The 18,740-nt window shown below is 45.5% G+C and overlaps 1 protein-coding gene across 3 annotated transcripts; it reads left to right on the top strand.

Annotated features, from left to right (window-relative positions):
* The first annotated feature begins 5,024 nt into the window (after positions 1 to 5,024).
* Positions 5,025 to 16,350, top strand: rflna (refilin A). Of its 3 annotated transcripts, none has more exons than XM_035378741.1 (4): positions 5,025 to 5,304; positions 5,716 to 6,052; positions 13,315 to 13,424; positions 13,713 to 16,350. In XM_035378741.1, exons 2-4 carry the CDS (start codon positions 5,834 to 5,836, stop codon positions 14,044 to 14,046), a joined length of 663 nt encoding a protein of 220 aa, XP_035234632.1. In that variant the 5' UTR covers positions 5,025 to 5,304; positions 5,716 to 5,833; the 3' UTR covers positions 14,047 to 16,350. The 3 variants fall into 3 exon arrangements, with proteins under 3 accessions (XP_035234632.1, XP_035234633.1, XP_035234631.1); XM_035378742.1 differs by having other exon boundaries at positions 5,025 to 5,351; XM_035378740.1 differs by having other exon boundaries at positions 5,026 to 5,366.
* The last annotated feature ends 2,390 nt before the right edge of the window (positions 16,351 to 18,740 follow it).

The following is an 18,740-nucleotide window of genomic DNA, read 5'->3' as shown; positions in this document are numbered from 1 at the left end:
TGGGTATTGTAGATAGGATTGCTGTTATACAGGTAACAGGGCGAGGAGGGTGGGAATGGATGGAGTGAAAATATTGTGTATTTGAACAAACAGCTCTTATCTTCTTGTACTTCCCCTCTGATAGGACTCACACGTCATCAAACATCCCTCTTCAAATTCAGGTGGCCTTGTTTGTTCCGCTCCCCATCCCCCCGCCTCTCCAGTCGTGCCTGGCTTTCTGATCTGCAGCCCCACTGCAGGAAGCAGGAACAAACAAAGCCCGACGGGCGTCCAGCACGACCGAGGCCTCAATTCAGTTCCGAGAGGCCGAGTTCCCAGAAAAACTCAAATTAGAAAACGCAGGTGCGGCCCGACACGCAGCCGACACGGTTATTTACCCTGGTGTGGAGGAAGTAAAGACGCGGCTCGGTTCCAACAGGAAGCGGGCAGGTGAACTACGCAGATGTGCCCGTGACATGCAGGGCACCCTCAGCTGCAGGGCTCCCGGGCTCCCATCCCAAACCCGCTTTAGCCTCGTTAGCGAAGGGAGAAGCCAGCGCCGCCTGCAGAGGGGAGAGCGGGGGCCAGCCAAACGGCAGCCGCTGGGCGCACGCCCACCACAGCCGCCTCAAAACGCAAACATCGACAAAAACCGATGAACTGGAGCGGTACGCGTCGCTGAAGGCGGGGGCGGGGGCGGGGGCAGAGCCGTTCCGAATCGCCCTCAGAGCTGGAGCGACTTTAGAGGGGAGAGGAGAAGCTCTGAGAGGGATCTGTGGTGAGAGGGTGTTGTGGTGGTGATGGGGGGGTTACTGAAAAGCAGGCCCATGAGTCCCAGAGCCTCCGGATTTTTCCAAAAAAGATCTTCAGACATTGAAACCAGATGTGCCTTTGGGGAAAAGCGAGACGCTTTGTGGATGGATGGATCCACATGCCGCATTTACAAAGTGCCAAATACTGGGGCAAATTCATTGCGGTTTCTGGGGGGGAAAAACAGGGCGTGTTATTCTTTTGACTTGCGCCACTGTGTTTGTTTGACTGCTTGCTATGCTCCAGAGGCAGCTGTTGTGTCTGCAGGGCCTGTGAGGATCGGGTCCAGAGACCCTCATTTGTGTCCCCACAAGACTGCTGGCTTGTCACAGAGTTTAGGAGCTCACTGAGTGTGGAAACTGCAGCCATCTCCCCCAAGTCAAAAACAACCCATCAACTGGCCAAGAGGGCAAGGGCTGGTCTCTGAGGTTTGTTGACATTGAAAGCTGTCCCAGACTGCTCTGAGGTGTGTCCTCCTCCTCCTCTCTCACTCACACACACGCACGCACACACACACACACACACACACACGTACGCACTCACACGTGTGCACACACATGTACACACATGCACACACTTACACTCACACACACACACGCACGCACACACAAATACTCGTCGCACACACATGCACATACTTACACACACCCCCACACACACACACACACACACACACACACACACACACACACACCTGTGCCCTGCCCCGCCTCGCACAGCTGCTTTGGCAGTGCAGTGAGAGGGCTGAGGAGGCTGCAGGCCCAGCTGGAATGTGTGCGTGGAGATCAGAGGCGGGGAGCAGGATGTGAGCGATCGCCCGGGCTGGCTGTTCACACCGGGGATGAATCACGAGCAGGCAGCCCAGGTTTCGGGGGGCCCCTCCTGTCTGGGGCTGGCGGAGGAGTCACTCCGCAGACGGCCCACCAGGTATCGGCGCAGGAAAAGGGGTCGGACGGGGCACCCCGAGAGGTTTCGACAGCGAGGCACAGTATCGCCACACAATGACAGCTAAGGCCTCAGGCTGAAGTTAGTCTACAGTCTCACATCTTCTTGCCTAAAAAAATGCCCCCGTGCTAAGTCCCAGTGCGCTCACCACACTGGACGACTCCTGTGCTGACATGTTGAAATGGAAAATTACCCAGTTGATAAACAGGGGGATTGATGTTCGTGGGCAATACTGCGTGATCTCCATGTTTTTTTCATGTGCGCACCGACAAGAATGTGCTAATTGGACCACTTTGGCACTCCTTACAACATCATGTCCGATAAAATGAAAAGCATATTTTAGCTGACCACAGGACCTAAAGAAATTTCTGGAGTAAGTAAAAAATGTCTGGCAATAGTATGGGTCTATTTTAAAGAGTAAGCACATTTGTATGAACTATGATATCATTTTCAATGGAAATTAGGTGGTTAGAGCTGATGAGTCCAAAAACATCCAGTTCTGTGAAAATATGAATTACTGTTATAATGAAAAATGGCACAAGGAGCTGATTTGGCCATTACTCGAGCAGCTGAAATGACTAGGCTAAGCATATTTTTGAGATAAAACATGAGGAGAGAGAATTTTCTATCCCACCTCAGCGGCCTTACACATATGTGCACTTGACACAGTCACATTACAGTATGAAACATGCTATCACATACGACCTCACTTTCACCCACCTTCTGTATGGAGCTGACACATTTAAAGAGAGGCTCTTAGGACTGTGGTGTTCCCTCGATGCAGAAACTGTGCTTTCACTCTCCGTCTCTTATTTCTCCTCCTCTCTCTCTCCCTCTCTCCCCCCCCCTCTTTCTCTCTCTCTCTCACACACACACACACACACACACACACACATACACAGCTCTTTGAGAAGGTCACAAAAACACTCCAAGTCCTAAACCATGAACCATTGCACAGTGGAATGTTGAATGTTCACTTTGGTGGAGGGGGGAGGGGCGGGGGCAACCATTGTCAATCCTGATTTATTCTTTAAAAGTTGATCATTACAAGGAACTGCCTTGTTGTGTGGGCCAGTCAAGGTGGGGAGAGGGTGGGGGGAGGGGCGGTGTCAGATCAGAATGAATGATGCAGGGACATGTGGCCGGGATACCTGAAACTGCAGGACCCCCCTCTCTTAGGGCCACAGAGGCCAGAGCTGCCCCCTTCCCCCCGCCCCGCCACCTCAAACACGTGTCCCATGAGCTCCCTGGGAGCTAAACAAACAAATCACCAAATCTGTGCATTAGTCAAGCGCTCAGCAACACAAAGCCTGCAGGACAGGAAAAACAACTGAGCGTTAAGGAAAATGAATTCTGTAGAAACTGATAGAAATGCACGATACCCATGCCGCTCTTGGCGCTCAGCGATGATAGCGCCCACACAGTAAATCCTAAAGATTCCTCTTTTTATGACCCATGTCTCAGAGGAACAGAGAAGGCCAGCAGGCATCGATCCTGTGCAGTTTCCTGCAATCACAGCAGAAGGCTCCTGTAGCATTAAAGGTCCAAGCAGCCGCGGGTGCCCTCGAACCCGTACAGCCAGCTCTGCGGTGGTCATCGGTATAGATTTTTTTTCCCTCTGACAACATCAAGGCTATTGAAAGCAACTTTCCTCCCAGGTTCGAAAGAAGATATGCATCAAGGAAATTGCTAGCCTTCAAACAACGGCCTCTTTCTCTCAAGGGACCATACAGTTTCCAGTACTATGTTGAGGTGCTGGATTTAAACTTTGGATCAGAGGAGTTTCTGCACTAAATTGGCTTTTACTCAAGCTCCACCCTTGCATGAAATACAGGAAAGTCACATGGGTGTGACATGGATCAGGTTGATCCATGGGGTCCGTTTGCACTTGTGATGCACTTAATCTGAATAAAATCTGAATATGAAAAGAAGAGCGCATGCATAGCCAAATCAGGGTTTCCATTACCTCAGACAATTTCAGAAGGGAAATCACACGCGTTCGGCTGTCATCGTTGTCACGGGTACAGCTTCATTAGAGAAAACTACAATAAAAAACGTCAACATCGGCATGTTCACAATTAAACCATCATACAGCCACTTCTATTAAAAACAAGTGAGGTCAAAATGAATGTTGTATTAGGGAGGCATAACCTACACACAGCATTGCTGTGCTTTTTACAACATGCTCCGAAATGCAAAAAACACATGCACATCTTGTTTGTCATAACAGCACTGTAACTGCTGTCGGGTCATCCTGCCCAACCACGGCATCTGGAGGACCCAGGGTATCTCCAGAATTGCTGCCCACTGTCTCAATTCCTTCATGCCCCGAAGGGGATTTTTATGAAATGAATATGCTCATTTAATCCAAAACTGGGATGCGTGCCCACGTTCAACAGCATAATGAATGTTTTCTCCACAGTAATACAGAACAGAGATGCATCGGTGAGAAAAAATTCCACTGCAAACAATACAGAGAGTCAATGCCACCAGCTAACGTCCAATGCTAGCCCTTGAAGTGTCCATTGTGAGTCTGCATGATAAATGTGCAGGTAAAGCCTCCTCCATACAGAACCAACCAGCCTCATATTTCTTTGCCAACCCTGTCACCAATTTAGTCAGAAACAAATGAATCGTCTCAGCTCATTATGAAACAACATGTATGCACCAGCATGTGGGAGACCTTTGACCAAAAATGCAACTTTTGATGCATAAAAAAAAAAAAAAAAAAAATTCTTGAGTATTCATAGTGAAACAAGCCACAGGAATAATAATAAAAAAAAAAGCATGGCGGTTGGTTGAATCTTGCATTTTTGTTTTATGACAAATTATTCATTCATGTTGAACATGGTGTGAGAAGACAGCGATTACTGTAACCATCTGGAGACACAGTGACTAAATGTGTCATGTTTTCTAATAATCCTCTTCAGTAAGTGGAACAATTCATCATAATGAATGTAGTCTATTGTGAAACTAGTATGTTACTGGTATTAATACACTATTATCTTATTACATTATTATAACAGCTTTTCAGTGGCATCATATCAGGCTTTAATAAATTGTTATTGAGAGTTTCCTATTTTCACGACTCAACGCTAATTTGACACAGTCATTTAAAAGACCGTACAAAGTGCACTTTAACCGAATGGAGAACGAAGTGTGGTACACTAGCATACTTTTATTCGCGATGGCAGTATGAGCGAAGTGAGAAAGGGCTCGCCCTGCTGGCTGTATCTGGAATCGTTCCAGATAATCCCTGGGGCTGGACTGGCTCCAGGTAGAAAAAAGCTGGCACTCTCATTAAGAGGAACCTCTCCGAGATCCAGCAGTTCAGTTCGCCGAGGAGAGAGTTCGTATCCAGCCTGAATTAGAAGAGGGGAGCTAAGTGCAAGAGAGTCAACTGCGCTTTCAGCAACTGAAAGTTTTGTTGTTTAACGTTAGTGTCCCGCGTTCTCTAATTCTAAATCGCCTACAAGAATGGAATATTGTGCAACACGTTAGAACCGCGATCATATGGACAACTTCTAGAACTACGTATAGAGATCGATCGACGGTCAACATGGTCTAAAGGTATTGCTTTGGGGAAAGTGATATCTTTATTTACAGATTTGAACCCGGTATGGAACCTGAAGGTAACCAGTCACTTAAGATTTCAGTGACCTTTCACTTGTCAGTGTAGCTATTTAAGATATTTCGTCTTGTAATTTTAGCGAAGAAAATACTGTTAATAGTAGATACAATTTTATTTTATTTTAATTATCATCCTATTTAACTTAAGTTTTATTTAGTCAATAACAAGTTATCAAAGATATGTAGACTAAAAGTGGCCTAACCTTAGATTATGTCCAGTACATAACAAAAATAGGTGCTCGATATTTTGGATTGTTGGATATATGGACATAGTCTGCGCACACTTGGGCTAAAATACACGCATTGTCAATAAAGCAGGAGATTATGATACTTTTTTTCATTTCCTTATAGAGAACCGCAATTAAAGGACCAGCTACTGGATATCTTCTGAGACTTATATCAACTTTTGACTGACAAGGAACGCCTGGGAGAGAGTTTCGCCTGGTTTTTGTATTCAGCTCTCCCAGAAATGGTGGGGCACCTACATTTACAAGCTATGGATGACAGTCTAAAAGGAAAGAACAGGGAAGGGTTGCTCGACAGTCCGGATTCTGGGCTTCCCCCTAGCCCAAGTCCGCCCTTCTATTCCCTGTCCCCGGCACTGCTAGAGACGCGATCCGCCAGCTGCACAACTTCGGCTGAACACCATGGAGACTATAAGAAGAAGGAGAGCAAAGAAGGCAAGCTGGTAAGCAAAAAGTTTAAGCCACATGTTTGCCAACCCATTGTTAGCGTTATTAAAACTTAATATTTTAATATAACACCCGGACTTTTGGTGATAATGCCTATAGCATTGGTTGCAGTATTTCAGCAGAAAGTTTCGAAATATTAAAATTTAGACAGCCCGCCAACTAATCCTATATGTACAAATATAACAGATGCATTTTTATTTTGAATGTAGGCTAAGGCTATATGAACTGTATGGATAATTGAAAAGTATAGTGATTTAAAATGATATATAAATATTTCCTAATTGGCTATTTATTTTTTACCTCTGGATTCTAAACGTACATCAAAGTTTTCAGGTCAAGTTACAAGTGTAGGGCAAAGAAATTAGGGGTCAATCGATAGTGTCGGTGCCTCAGTTGTTGGTTCTCAGGTAAGTAAATATCTAATCGTCAAACAGACGAGCAAGAAGTTAACAGTGCGCAACAATTCTGAGTTTTCTTTGACAGTAGCCGGTATGAACGGTGCACACTGTCGCCGTCCATGTTGCTGAAACAGGACACTTGGAAAGATTTTTTTCTTTCACCAAACAGAGCTCTAATTACAGTACTTGCTCTGCCAACATCTGGACATAAACTGTTTTGTGCTTTGTAGAATTTACCTGACCCTCGGATACACCAATGTACAAAATATTTGCAAAAGTGGTGATAAAAAAATGCTAAGCGTATACAGTTCGATGTTATATGGATTTCACAGTTAGGCAAATATAAATTTAAACCATTGGAATAAACGTATGATGTGTTGCAAATAATAGCGTTTAAAAAGATTGTCCATATTTTGTTGTTTTATATTATTAACGTGATCCAAATAAGTTCCCCAATAAATTCCCTCATCTGTAGTGCTGTTTACTTAAGTTTTCCGAGATCTGAGTAAAACATTCAAATTATGTGATCCTACATTTCATCTGGTCGACAGGTGCTGAGCTTTTACTTGTGTTTATAACAATATAGACAACCACAAGAGGTCTGAAAAACAGATGAGAAATCCATTTTAAAAGCATATTATGGCAAAAGCTAAGTTCTGCTGCAGGCTCTTGCCTTCCATTTGCCTGTGATTCATGAGTCCCGTACACAACACTTTTGTTAAACTAGTTTTACCGTACACTGCTCAAGGCAATGATACATATTTTAGAAATGCCATTTCCCGTAACCCGTTTAAATACTTAGAAGTCAGACGTCATGTGTGAAATTAAGATAAATGATTTAATACTTATCTGTACTTGAAATAATTTCCCTATTCTTAAATATTCCACGTAATCAATCAAGTGGATTACCCTATGCAGAAGTGTTGGAGAGGCAGTACCTAATGAAATACTGAAAAATGAGTCCTCTACTGATAAGGACTGAAAAAAAATGCCTTCGATTTTTTAAACATTACTGAGAGTTAATATTTCACAGAGGGAAATACTTTGACCCATATTATTTCTTCTTTCCAAGAAAAAGGGATTATGGCATTTAAGCTATTTTAGGACATTTAGCTTACTTGTGGATTTTAAGCAGCGACACATTCTTATCCATCTTTGAAACAGAAAGGTGTCCAGAGGGCACATTGGCCGTCTCATGGGTCTACGTGAAAAGGCCTAAATTATTACCGTGCCCTAGTTTTTCACATGCCAGCATTTCTGACTGGTAGCCTGTTCTGCAACAGAAGCAGGTCATTTGATCAGGGGTTGTGGGTCGTGTGTATGTGGCCCTGCAAGAACAGTAATGTGTATGGATGTATTTGTATGAATGTGTGTGTGTGTGTGTGTGTGTCTGGCCTACACACTGACCCTCTGTGTTGAGGATCTGGGCAGCAAAGGTTGGTCTGCGACAGCCTCTCCTCAAGAAGGAATCAGGGGCTAGAGCACAAACATTCCTGCTTGCAGTCGGAAATCGGAAATCCCCACAAGACTCTGCCGACAGTTAAAAAAAAAAAGTTTGTTCTGACAGTGTTGTGGGAAGCATTATTCATGACCTAATTAACAGTAGCAGGTTTGATTGGGATAATTTGGTGGAGAAAGAAACTCCACTTAAAAAGCCATATTGATGAGGATCGAAAGCGATGCCGAGAGAAGGCAGTGGAGTGTTCGCTTTTGCTGCGGTGTGTTTGGAGTCTTTGACAGGGCTAGTGACAGCAGGTGACCTCGCTCTGAAAGCTTGTCTGTTGACCATTGTCCATCTCAAAAAAGCTCTTCCTAGAACAGGACCAACTTGCCTCAAAATCTCTTCCTAGAACACTACTGTCCAGCGCATTCTTGCATTCTGTAATAATCCTGCACTTCGATGTGTGTCATGTAGGACTGGCCTCTTCTGCTGAAGTGTTTCCTTTAAAAAAATATATATATTTTCACACATTTCTGCTTTTCAGATCTTTTAAATGGATTCAGTGGTTGCATTGTTGTGCTTTTCTTTCATTACAGTACAAAGGGCTCCTTGAACCCGATGCTTAGCTCCACACGTGTAGGAGTTGCGTGACATTGGTTTCTTGAGCCCTGAAAAGCGGTGATATGCTCTTAATCCTCTGAATGAGTGGGGTGGTGGAGCGTACCTGTGTTGCGGTTTCTTGCTATAACAGGAGCTTTGATAGAGGTGCATTTGGCTGCAATGTCTGCTTTTCCCAGAATACTGGTTCTGGAAAAAAAACAGCTCCTGCACTGTTATTGCAAATCTTGACAATGCATCAAAGGGAAGTCCATGTTTTTGTTTTTTTAAACACTTTTTTTTCTTGTTAGCTTTGCGTTTATATCTGCACGCCTGACAGAAGGTAGACGTGCACACACTTGCACACGATAGGATGTTTCTCAGGTTCTATTTCGGAGTGTTGTTATATGCCATCTAAGAACAATCCGAAGGTTCTATTTTGGAACATGTGGGCTGGCAGGGGCTGTTGCAGACCGTTGCATAAGACTGGTGGCCTCTCTCTTCCAATTTAATACCAGGAACATGGGTCTACGTCGACCTTACTGTACGAATGCAGACTTATGTTTTCATAAAACCATTCTTCCCCCTTTAAAAAGAGAATAGAGAACCACGGGGAGTTGAACTTTAACAAGGAGGATGAAAGACAACATTCAGACCGTTTCGAAGCAGTGTAAGGGTCAATGGAGTCTGTGTATTAATGACCTGCTGTAAAGCCAAACTCACAATTGCAGCAGAGGTGGTCCACCTTCAAGCACAGAGGTCTGTTTTTTTAGCAGTGATGTCTAGACTTTATGTCCAGCTGCATTAACCTGTCTTTAGTCAGAGCCCAGTTCCCACACGTACGCATCGTGTGAACTACAGAAGTGCTGTGTGGTTTAGGCACCATCCGTGCTCTTCTTCCGTCTCCGTCTTCAATGGAGAGTCACAGAGGTATACTTTACCATAATGCATAAGCTTATCTATATTAACATTACTGGAACCTAAACTTCAGCCAACCCTATAAAGCCATATTCGTCAGGCCCACTGTGGGCATTTCCCTGTGAGGCGTGCAGTTGCATCACACGCTCGAGTGGTCGGCCGAGCCGATGAGGAGGTGATAAGGTGTGAAGATGCACTGGGGAAACTCCCACTGTGCACCACTCCAGACTTCACTCTGGCCGCAGTGTGAATACAGCACTGTGCAGGACGGCAGCCTATCTGTGCCTGTCTGAAGGCTTTGGAACTTTATCAACACCATCAGTAAAAGAGGAAGAAATTGGACACAGCGCTCAGGGACACCCGTTTGTGTATGTGTGTGAGAGTGTTTGTGCGTGTGTGTGTCTGCGTGCACGTGTGTGTGTGTGTGTTTGTGTGTGTGTGTGCGCATGCATGTTTGTGTGTGCGCGTACACGTTTGTGTTTGTGTGTGTGTGCGTGTGCGTGTGCGTGCGCGCATGTACACGTTTGTGTGTGTGTGCGCGCGCATGTACACGTTTGTGTGTGTGTGTGTGTGTGTGCGCGCGTGGAAGCTTTGCATCTTTGCATGGCTGCACTCTGGCCAGGTCCGGCGTTCTCCACGGTCGGCCGCTGGCGGGGGGAATGGGTTCCGTATGCGCTGGGTAAAAGCGGCACATGTGGCGGGAGAGAGCGGGAGTGAGCGGGGCCCGGGGCCCGGAGCCCACCTACCACTCGCGAGTGTTTACGCTCGCAAATGCCCACCAAGGCATTCCAGGGGATAAACAGCCCAGGCATTCCTGTCCAAACTACAAAAAAAAAAAGGGAAGATGGGGATCTCCCCCACCCCCTCTTTTTTTTGGTGTTTGTTCTGTTGTTTTTCTTTCCAGTCCCCGAGGAGCTGGCGGGTTAGCGGCCCGTCCGGGGGAGCGCGCGTCTCTGGAGTCACGGCGCTGGTAAAGCGGCTCTGAGCTGCGCTCCGTTCGCCTCGGCGCGGGCTGGCGTCCAGCTGAAAAACAAACGAGCGAGGCGTCCGCTCGCATTCGGCGAGAGGCGGCGGGAATTACCGCTCGTTCAGAATCAGGGGGCGGGCCGCAATGCAGCGAGGCGGTTATACGTGACCGGCCTCATGCGAGCGCTTTCACATGAATCACGGCTGCGTCTTTCGCTTATTCCAGCCTGTGTGTGTGTGTGTGTGTGTGTGTGTGTGTGTGTGCGTGTGTGTGTGTGTATGTGTGTGCGCACGTGTGTTCAGTCTGCCGCCAAACACTTCTTGCAGCAGTTTCTTTCATGCCTCTGGTAATAAGAAAATAAAAAAGAGACTAGGAACAGTGTGAACGCAGCCTCTGGCACCACTCTAAAGACATTATTAATTTTGCACTATCAGCTGCAGCTGTGCTCTGAAGCAAAGTGGTTCCCCCACCTCACTCACACACATGCGCACACACACACACACACACACACATTTTTTCTGCTTCCATTATGACCGCTCTTCCTCTCTGTCTCTTCCTCCATCTCTCCGATGCGTTGCATTGTAACTGGGAGGCTGGCCTAATACCAGATGTGACCAGATGAGAATCAACTGTTGTGAGAAGCAACAAAGGCTTTAGCGAAAAAGTCACGGCTTAAAGGAAAGGCAGGTTCTCGAATCCTCTGGGATTGAAAAGCGGCTTATACTGTATGTTCTGATAAAAGAAAGGAACTGGGCACTGAAAGCCAGCTTTGAAAGTGGCTACTGGTCTCTGAATCTTCAGTAATGCCCTGTCCTAAACTGATAAGTGACCCTAAGGAGTGAGCAGAGAAGGGAGGGAGTGTGTGCCATTTTGTGCTCATGCCCTCACTGGGCCAAAGGGAGGGATGTCTAGTCTTCTTTAGACTGTCCTTGTTTCCTTCCATCACAACAGAAGGTTAATGCCTCCACAGATAGGGATCAGCTGCCACCTGAAAAAGAAGCATTTCTTTCGTTTTCTCCAAAATGGAAGGGGGGAGGTGTTCATGTTGGATGTTTCTGCACTGAGGTGTCTAGAAAATCCACTTTGTGCCTGTGAAAAGCACCCGGCTGCTCTCTGAAAGAGCAGGGCGGAAAATTGCACCACCCACGCATATTACCGTGCAAAATGGAAGTGCCACTGGCTTGCATAAGAGTCACTTAAAGTTGTGTCTGTTTCAGCTGTTGACAGTGATGGCCTGTACAGGGGCGTGTCGTGGGCCATTGTGCTGTTTATAACTGGGCAGAAATAAGTAACCGCTATCAAGCATTGCCAGCCCTTCTGGCAACTGACCCACGCCGTCTGGCACTCCCACTTAAGCTCGGTATGGAGATGATTTATGGAGGCTCTGTGATGCTGGTAGCAGACGGAACTGTGACAGGGCTTCGTCCTGGAGACCGAGGGTCAGGCTCCCTCACGATTGGCTCCTGCGGCCAGAAGACGGATGGACGCACGGTCCTTTTATCGGTCCCGTGTCCATACTGCGTTTGCTCGGTGTGAGATTAGAGTCGGCATTGTCTGCACCGACGCCTCGCACTCCATGTGCTAATTTGTTCAGTTCATTTGTTGTCGGTGTTCTGGCGGCTAATGGGTTTCCCGGGCCAAGTGCTATTTGGAGAGGGGCCGGTTTGTGTGTGATTTGGGGTGGAGGGGGGTGGTTGACTGGGCTGTCAGAGCGTGAGAGAGAGAGGGGAGTATTCTGCGCTGTCAGTTTGAGTTGTGAGCAGACACTTGGAAATCTGAACCTGGCTTCCAGAAGGTGACGAGGGGGCACCGTCCCCCCCCCCAGCACATACTGATCGGTAGAGCTGCTAAATGTAGCACTCATGAGTCTATTATTATTATTGATAATAATAATGATTACAATAAACAACAACAACAACAACAATAATGTTTCTTGAATGCAGTGTGCAAAGGGGAGAAGACATGCAAAAATGGGGACTTTTCTCTTCCTTAAGTTTGGGATTGTACAGGCGGCTCTGAACGTTGACCTGTGCTCTGCAGTATATTGCAGAAGAACAGGTTTTCTGAGACTTGAGTGTTGGCATGACTTAAATGCAGAGCATATTTTTGTCTCGGTTTGACATCTGCCTCGACAAGCAAAATCTCAGGATCTGGCCCCCGGGTTAGACAAAGAGATGGAACATTAAACCAGGCCGGATCAGAGGCACTCCCTGCTTTCTGCTAGGCTCAGCAGAAAGAGACATTGGCTCGGAAGGTAAAAACAACAGGCGAAGAGGAGGGGAGAGGTTTTCCTCCTTCTTAGAAAATCTAATTAGTTGCAGAATGTAAAATATCTGTGAAGCAGGGCTGCTCATCGAAAACAGGGCTGTCGTTTCCCTCACAATTTTCACTTTAACGTGTCCATTAGATATACGCGTTAAGTTGTTTTACATTTTCTGGGCACAAAAGGAATTGGTGTTTTAAAATGGAGCCCAAGGGAAAATGCCATACCAAATGTACAGTAGGTAAGTTAGCCGCATTTGATTATTAAAAGCTCGCCTTGTACAATGAAGCACCTTCCCTGGGTTTTTAAGATGCTAATTTCACAAGCAAACCTGCTCTGCAGATGTAAAACTATGTATACAGAAGAATTGGTCAGGTTATAGGATGGCCTCTATATTGGTGAAACAGCTGCCCTGGGGGGTATTTCACAAAGCAGGATTACTGATTTAGCTGCATAACTTAGTAGTTGTACCTCACTGACTTTGAAAATGGTATAGTTGAAGTTTGGTTTTCCAAGGCTGGTTACAGCCTTAAGAGTGGTAAAACTGCAGGGATTTTTCATTAAACCTAATTTCAATGCAATAAGTAGGGTGTGTTTTTGGGAATAAATTGTTGAATGTTGTGTCGGCAAAGCTGTTGGTGTAATATTTAATATTTTTCTTCCCTCCTGTTTAGCTGCCTTATCTCCTCCTGAACTCCACGGGATTGGACATCAAGGGTCGTATGCACCCTGTGTTCTTTGGTGAGAGCATCAAGGTGAACCCAAAACCAGAGCAAGAGATCAGGTGAGTACCTGCCGACTATCACACTGCAACACCGAATGCTGCTTATTTATATAGAATATCGACTGCGTTTCCAGAGTGAACTAATACACAAAAGACAAAAAACCAACATCTGTCTGCAATCAATCCAGCCAGTCTGTGCAATGCCATACTGCATAATGCAACCCGAATGATCTTTCAGTAAGGTCTAAACAGTGCCACCTGGTGACTGCTTCTGGAATTTCGTTGTGTGATTGTTACCACTGTGCAGTGAATGTGAATAGTCTTTGCAAATCTGTACTCTTGCGGCAGGTGCAATTCGGAGGTGAAATACGACTCGGACAAGCACTACCGGGACCAGGTGTACTGCGCGCCGGTTCCCACGGTGACCTCCTACAGCGAGACCATCGTGGCGGTGCGCAACTGCACGTGGCGGAGCTACAAATCGGAGCTGCATTTCGAGCCGCGCCAGAGGCCCCTGCACTTCCAGAGCACCACCATCATCTTCCCCAAGCACGCCAAGAACATTTACCGCACCACGCTCCACTACAACGCCTCCGGGACCCGCCGCTGGTTCGTCTCCAGCGTCCAGCTGGAGTCCAGCGAGGACGCCAGCCCCTGCATCATCTACACAGAGGACATGTAAAATATACATATATATAATCCCCTTTGCCCCTCGCCGTACCCATCTTCCCCCCCTGGGTAGATAAAGTATGTGTGTGAGAGTGTGAGAGATGGCTGAGGGAACCTTTTCTCTGGGTGTATAGGTACTTGAAAATATGCATATATTTTGCTTCACGTATATGCTATTAGCGACCAAGTATTTAATTATTTATCTCACTTTTGACTCGCATTTGATCTACCAAGTTATTGGTCGAGGCTAAATGGATAAAGGGAAGGTAACAAGTGACCCATTTGTTACAATACCCGTGTTTCCCATCAGTCCACGGGCATGGCTTCATTTCAATGCTGAAATGCAGGGATTTAACGGACATGGGCTTTGCCCATCAGGGGTACCATATGGCAGGCAGAAACATGAAAACCTTAGCAAGCAAATTAAATAAGCATTTAAACTCCTACTCTTTATTCTGCACCAAAGAAGAAGAACGAAAATCAATGAAAAGCAGCGAGAGCCAATTCACTCTGGAGAGACATTCAGAGGAAACGGGTTAGAAATGTGAAAGGCAGCATCAACGCTGCGCTGAGATTTACCATGTGCATAATGTGCGTGTATTTCGCATAATGACCGAATCAGGCTTTCAAGACCACTGCATTCTCTTGACATCGTACAGAAATTAGAGCAGTTTCATTTTTAAAAATTAACATTTAAACAGGAGCAGTGCGAATACAAATAAGAACACTTGTCCAGCCAGCCGAACGGTCGTAAGAAACCTGTTTAAATGAAAGCTGTGTGGAAGTCTGCTTGTATCAGCAGTAAAGTGGCAATGGGTCCTGTGCTAGCTTTGCTTCCTGGCTCATTCATCCCATTTAGCGCAGCGGAGTCCCATAAACATTGCAGTCACCACCTCCCCATGTCCAGGAACGATGTTGGTTAAGCTAAATTCCTTAAAGGCTTGAAAGTACTAGTCTGGGCTTTTTTATTGCTCGCATAACAGTGGCTGATGCATCTCGCTGGCTGTAAAGTTTTATACGGAGCATAAAGCATTCTGGGTTGGAATGCAACAGTGAACAGTGAATGCGATCTTGAACTCATTACCGTCTTGGAGGAGGGGATTTGGGGGTGATTTGAGGTGCGCTTCGAAACTCCCGTCATTTTAAGTATGAATATTTCCTTTATTACTAGACGAATTTGATGGTGTTGGCGAGGGGAAAGGAAAACAAAGTTACGTTCGCAGGCGTGTCAAAGGTTGGACCGAAGACATCACACTGGGGAGGTCTCTGCCCTCTAAGCAATCTCAGCCTCTCTCAGTGTTATCAGGTTCCCAGATGGTCACGACTGATATGGTTAGCGCCGCAAGCTGGAACATCTCTCAGCGCTGACAGGCTTTCCTGCATCAAACAGCCAGGGAACCCGATATCACTGTTCTTCAAAGCTTGTGTGAGCAACTCGGCCAATCTCGCAGTTCCAACCGTTGTGATCTCACTGACGCGTTTACAGTGTGTGCACTGAATCTGGAGTGACTCTGAATCGGGATCAGTTTGGCCAGTCTGGCCGTGGCACACTGCAGTGAGGCCCCTTCAGTGCGTGTGCTGTAAGAGTAGGACGTGCAGTGTTGGGGGAGCCGTTTAAGAAAAGCAGAGTTTATGTTATGTTTAATGTGGCTGGGGCCTTGGCTTAGCTCAGGACCCAGGGACAGACAAGAAGCACTATGAACAGCAAATCTGCCTTTTACGGCTTGTCAGCACTGCGGACGAATGCTTTGATACTTTGTTAGTAGAAGCCTGTTTCCCACCTGGAACAGTGTGAACGTATAGGCTTGATCGGCCAAGGAGAAGAAACGGCCTCACAGATTTCCCGTGTTCCTTTATTTTAATGTTTTAAAAAGAAATAGCTTACCGTTAAAAAGAGATGTCGTATTCACGTTGACACGCTGTCATATTCACATGAATACAACATGACCTGCCAAACATTTCTAATTTTGGAAAAGGGTTACCTATCACCCAGAGAGGGTGAGAGCGATGGAGACAGAGAAAGAGACTGAGTGTGAGAGAGAGAGAGCGCGAGAGCACGCACTGTATCTACCCTGAGGAACACCAAGTTCAGAGAGAACGATCCTAACTTTTTCCAGTGCACAGAGTCTAATGAAAGGATTTAATCATATTTGTCATCTGTCCGTCTTTGTTGTTTGCTTTGCAAAAATGTGGACTTTGGCAGTAAAGCGCTCCTGGCAGTAGGAGCTGGGAATTGTACTTTAAATGGTGACCAAAGTTTGAGTGAGAGAAACAGACAGAATTACTAGACTACCCAAGGGTTTAAAAAAAAAAAAAAGCACATTGTTTCTCAGCGCAAGAAAGAAATAATCAAAGGTTGAATTTAACACGCGCACGGATGGCAAAGGACATCTGTAAGTCTGACATCCCTGCATTCTACCCGCCAGACTGCGTTTTCTTTATTTTGAAAAGAATGAGAGGAGGGAGTAAAAAAGTCTCAGACAGACATGGCTGCTGTGCACGGGAGGGGGCGGGCAGGGGCAGCTCTACAGAATAGTGGGGTTGAAACCCAAAGAAAGGCGGCTTAATGTCTAAAACAGAGCTCTCATGTACAGTATGAGAGCCAGCAGCGGGTCCCAGCACTCTTACGTTAGACATCTGAACGGACGGTCATACAGCAGAAAGGGGTTTGTCATTGTGTGTGCGTGTGTGTGTGTGAGTGTGTACCAGGGGTGGTTATGGGCCGGACGTACTCCTGTGTAGAATGGGGGGGGGGGGGGGGGGGGGGCACGCAGATTCAGATGCTGGAACTGATCCTGTGTAGCACTGAGACTGGGATGGAAGACCAGCTCTGACTGTGACTGTCTGTGACTGTGACTGTGTCTGTGCTCCCCACAGAGACAGACTGTCCCAGAGTCCACCCTTTTACCTCTGTTTTGAACATCCTAGGCCTGCTGCGGCCCTTCTGGAGAGCACAGAAAGTAGAGTATAAAGGACATGAAGAGAACCAAAAGGGGTCACATTCTGTCTCCCCCCAACATTTACTGATATGTATATAGTTTTTGCCCCAAGTTGTGTGCCTTAGAGCAGACAAGCGACTTCCTAAACCATATCATACCCATCTATCATCGACTGGGCTTTGAGAGAGGAAGAGAAAACATACAGGAAAAAGTGAGGTACGGTGTTCTAAAGTGACGGGGCACAGTTCTAATGTAAAATACTCCCACAGAAGTGAGAAAGCACACTTCCTGTCTGAAATGCACTCCCGGGGTTCGCTTGACGTACAGAGGGAGCTGCAGACTCGGTTTATCTTGTGGAGCCTTGCGGCTCTGACCTGCTATGCAGCCCACTTGTGTCGTTTTCCCCTTGGTCTCCGTTTCATGGCCTTACCTTGGCCCTCATACCCTTGCTTTGGAAAAATATAGTTCTTCTGTGGCACTCTGGTGAACATGACCATAAAACTGACCATGTGAGCTAGAAACAGCGGAAATCAGTCACAGGAAGCCAGTAGTGTAACACAGTATGTAGCTAATAATCTCTAAACTGAAAAGCTTATGTTTCTGTTAAGTTTTCTGTTAAATTTCCTTTGGAGTATTCTTTTCAGATTATTTTTATTTTGGATTGATTGATCGGTGTTGTGTCTGACCTGACAACTTACCTTTTTGTCTGTCTTATATATATTTGAATTATAAAAGTTTAAATATCGAATCTGGAATATTTAATATCTTACCTCAGTTCTTATTTTATTTTAAGTTAAGCTTTTTTTTCGTTATCTTGAAAAAACAAAGAAACAAAAAAAAACAATACTGTATTCCCTTGCTTTCGGTTTGAATGCTAATATTCACTCTTTCGATGACACCGTAAAGTTGAAGAGTTACGCATTTGTTTTAGTCTTTAAACAAGCAAGTAAGAAGTAACATGTGACAGGACAAAGGGAGTGCATTCAAGTTATGTTGAATTTAGTCAACATACTCAAAAAGACAATGCGTTTTCAAGGTGTTTGCGTACGGACGGCTATAGCTGAAAGTCGGTTAAAAGGAATGATCTGAAATGTGTAATGAGAGTTTGAAGATGGAAGCAAGACCATTTGCTAAAGTCACAATTGGCTATCGTTGGCTAATGTCTGTCACTGCACAGTCAGCTCACTGCATGCTAAATTTGCAGTGAAAGCTGGGCTGTAATTGTGACCAAGTCTGACATGTGGCGTCACTGGATCACTCGCCTTGTAGAGGTTGGAGGGGAAGTGATGGATTATGGTCTTTGCTTAGAGTCACGACGAGAGGCTCGGTAAGATGTCGAGGGTAAGAGTGATGTGATGTTCAGGAATGAGAATGGGTGGGATGAAAGTGTGGATGAAAAGGCATTGGGTTTGCTTCTGGTGTAAATTGCTTTTAATAACTGATTTTTTTTGTTTGTTTTTGTTTCCTAACATCTTGACAATTAATGTTCTTGTAAAATACTTTCATGTTGTATATGTGGCAATAAGGCACTTCATAATTATCTTTATATTTTTGTATATTTTCCCAAGTCTGTACTCTTTCTTTGTTTTGGACAACAGATGAGAAAATAATTTAAAGAGACAAATGTATATCTTAATAAAAAAACAAAGCCCAAAATGTTTTGCAATTTTACTTCATTTTATCTTGCCTGCAGTTTATTCAACACTCTAAATATTGCACATTGGCATATGCTATTTGGCTATATTTAGTTCACTGTATCCTATTTTTA

This window comes from Anguilla anguilla, chromosome 10, assembly GCF_013347855.1.
Source record: "Anguilla anguilla isolate fAngAng1 chromosome 10, fAngAng1.pri, whole genome shotgun sequence".
Classification (NCBI taxonomy): Eukaryota; Metazoa; Chordata; class Actinopteri; order Anguilliformes; family Anguillidae; genus Anguilla; species Anguilla anguilla.
The sequence above is the reverse complement of the archived record's forward strand: the minus strand, read 5'-3'. Positions and strand labels throughout refer to the sequence as shown.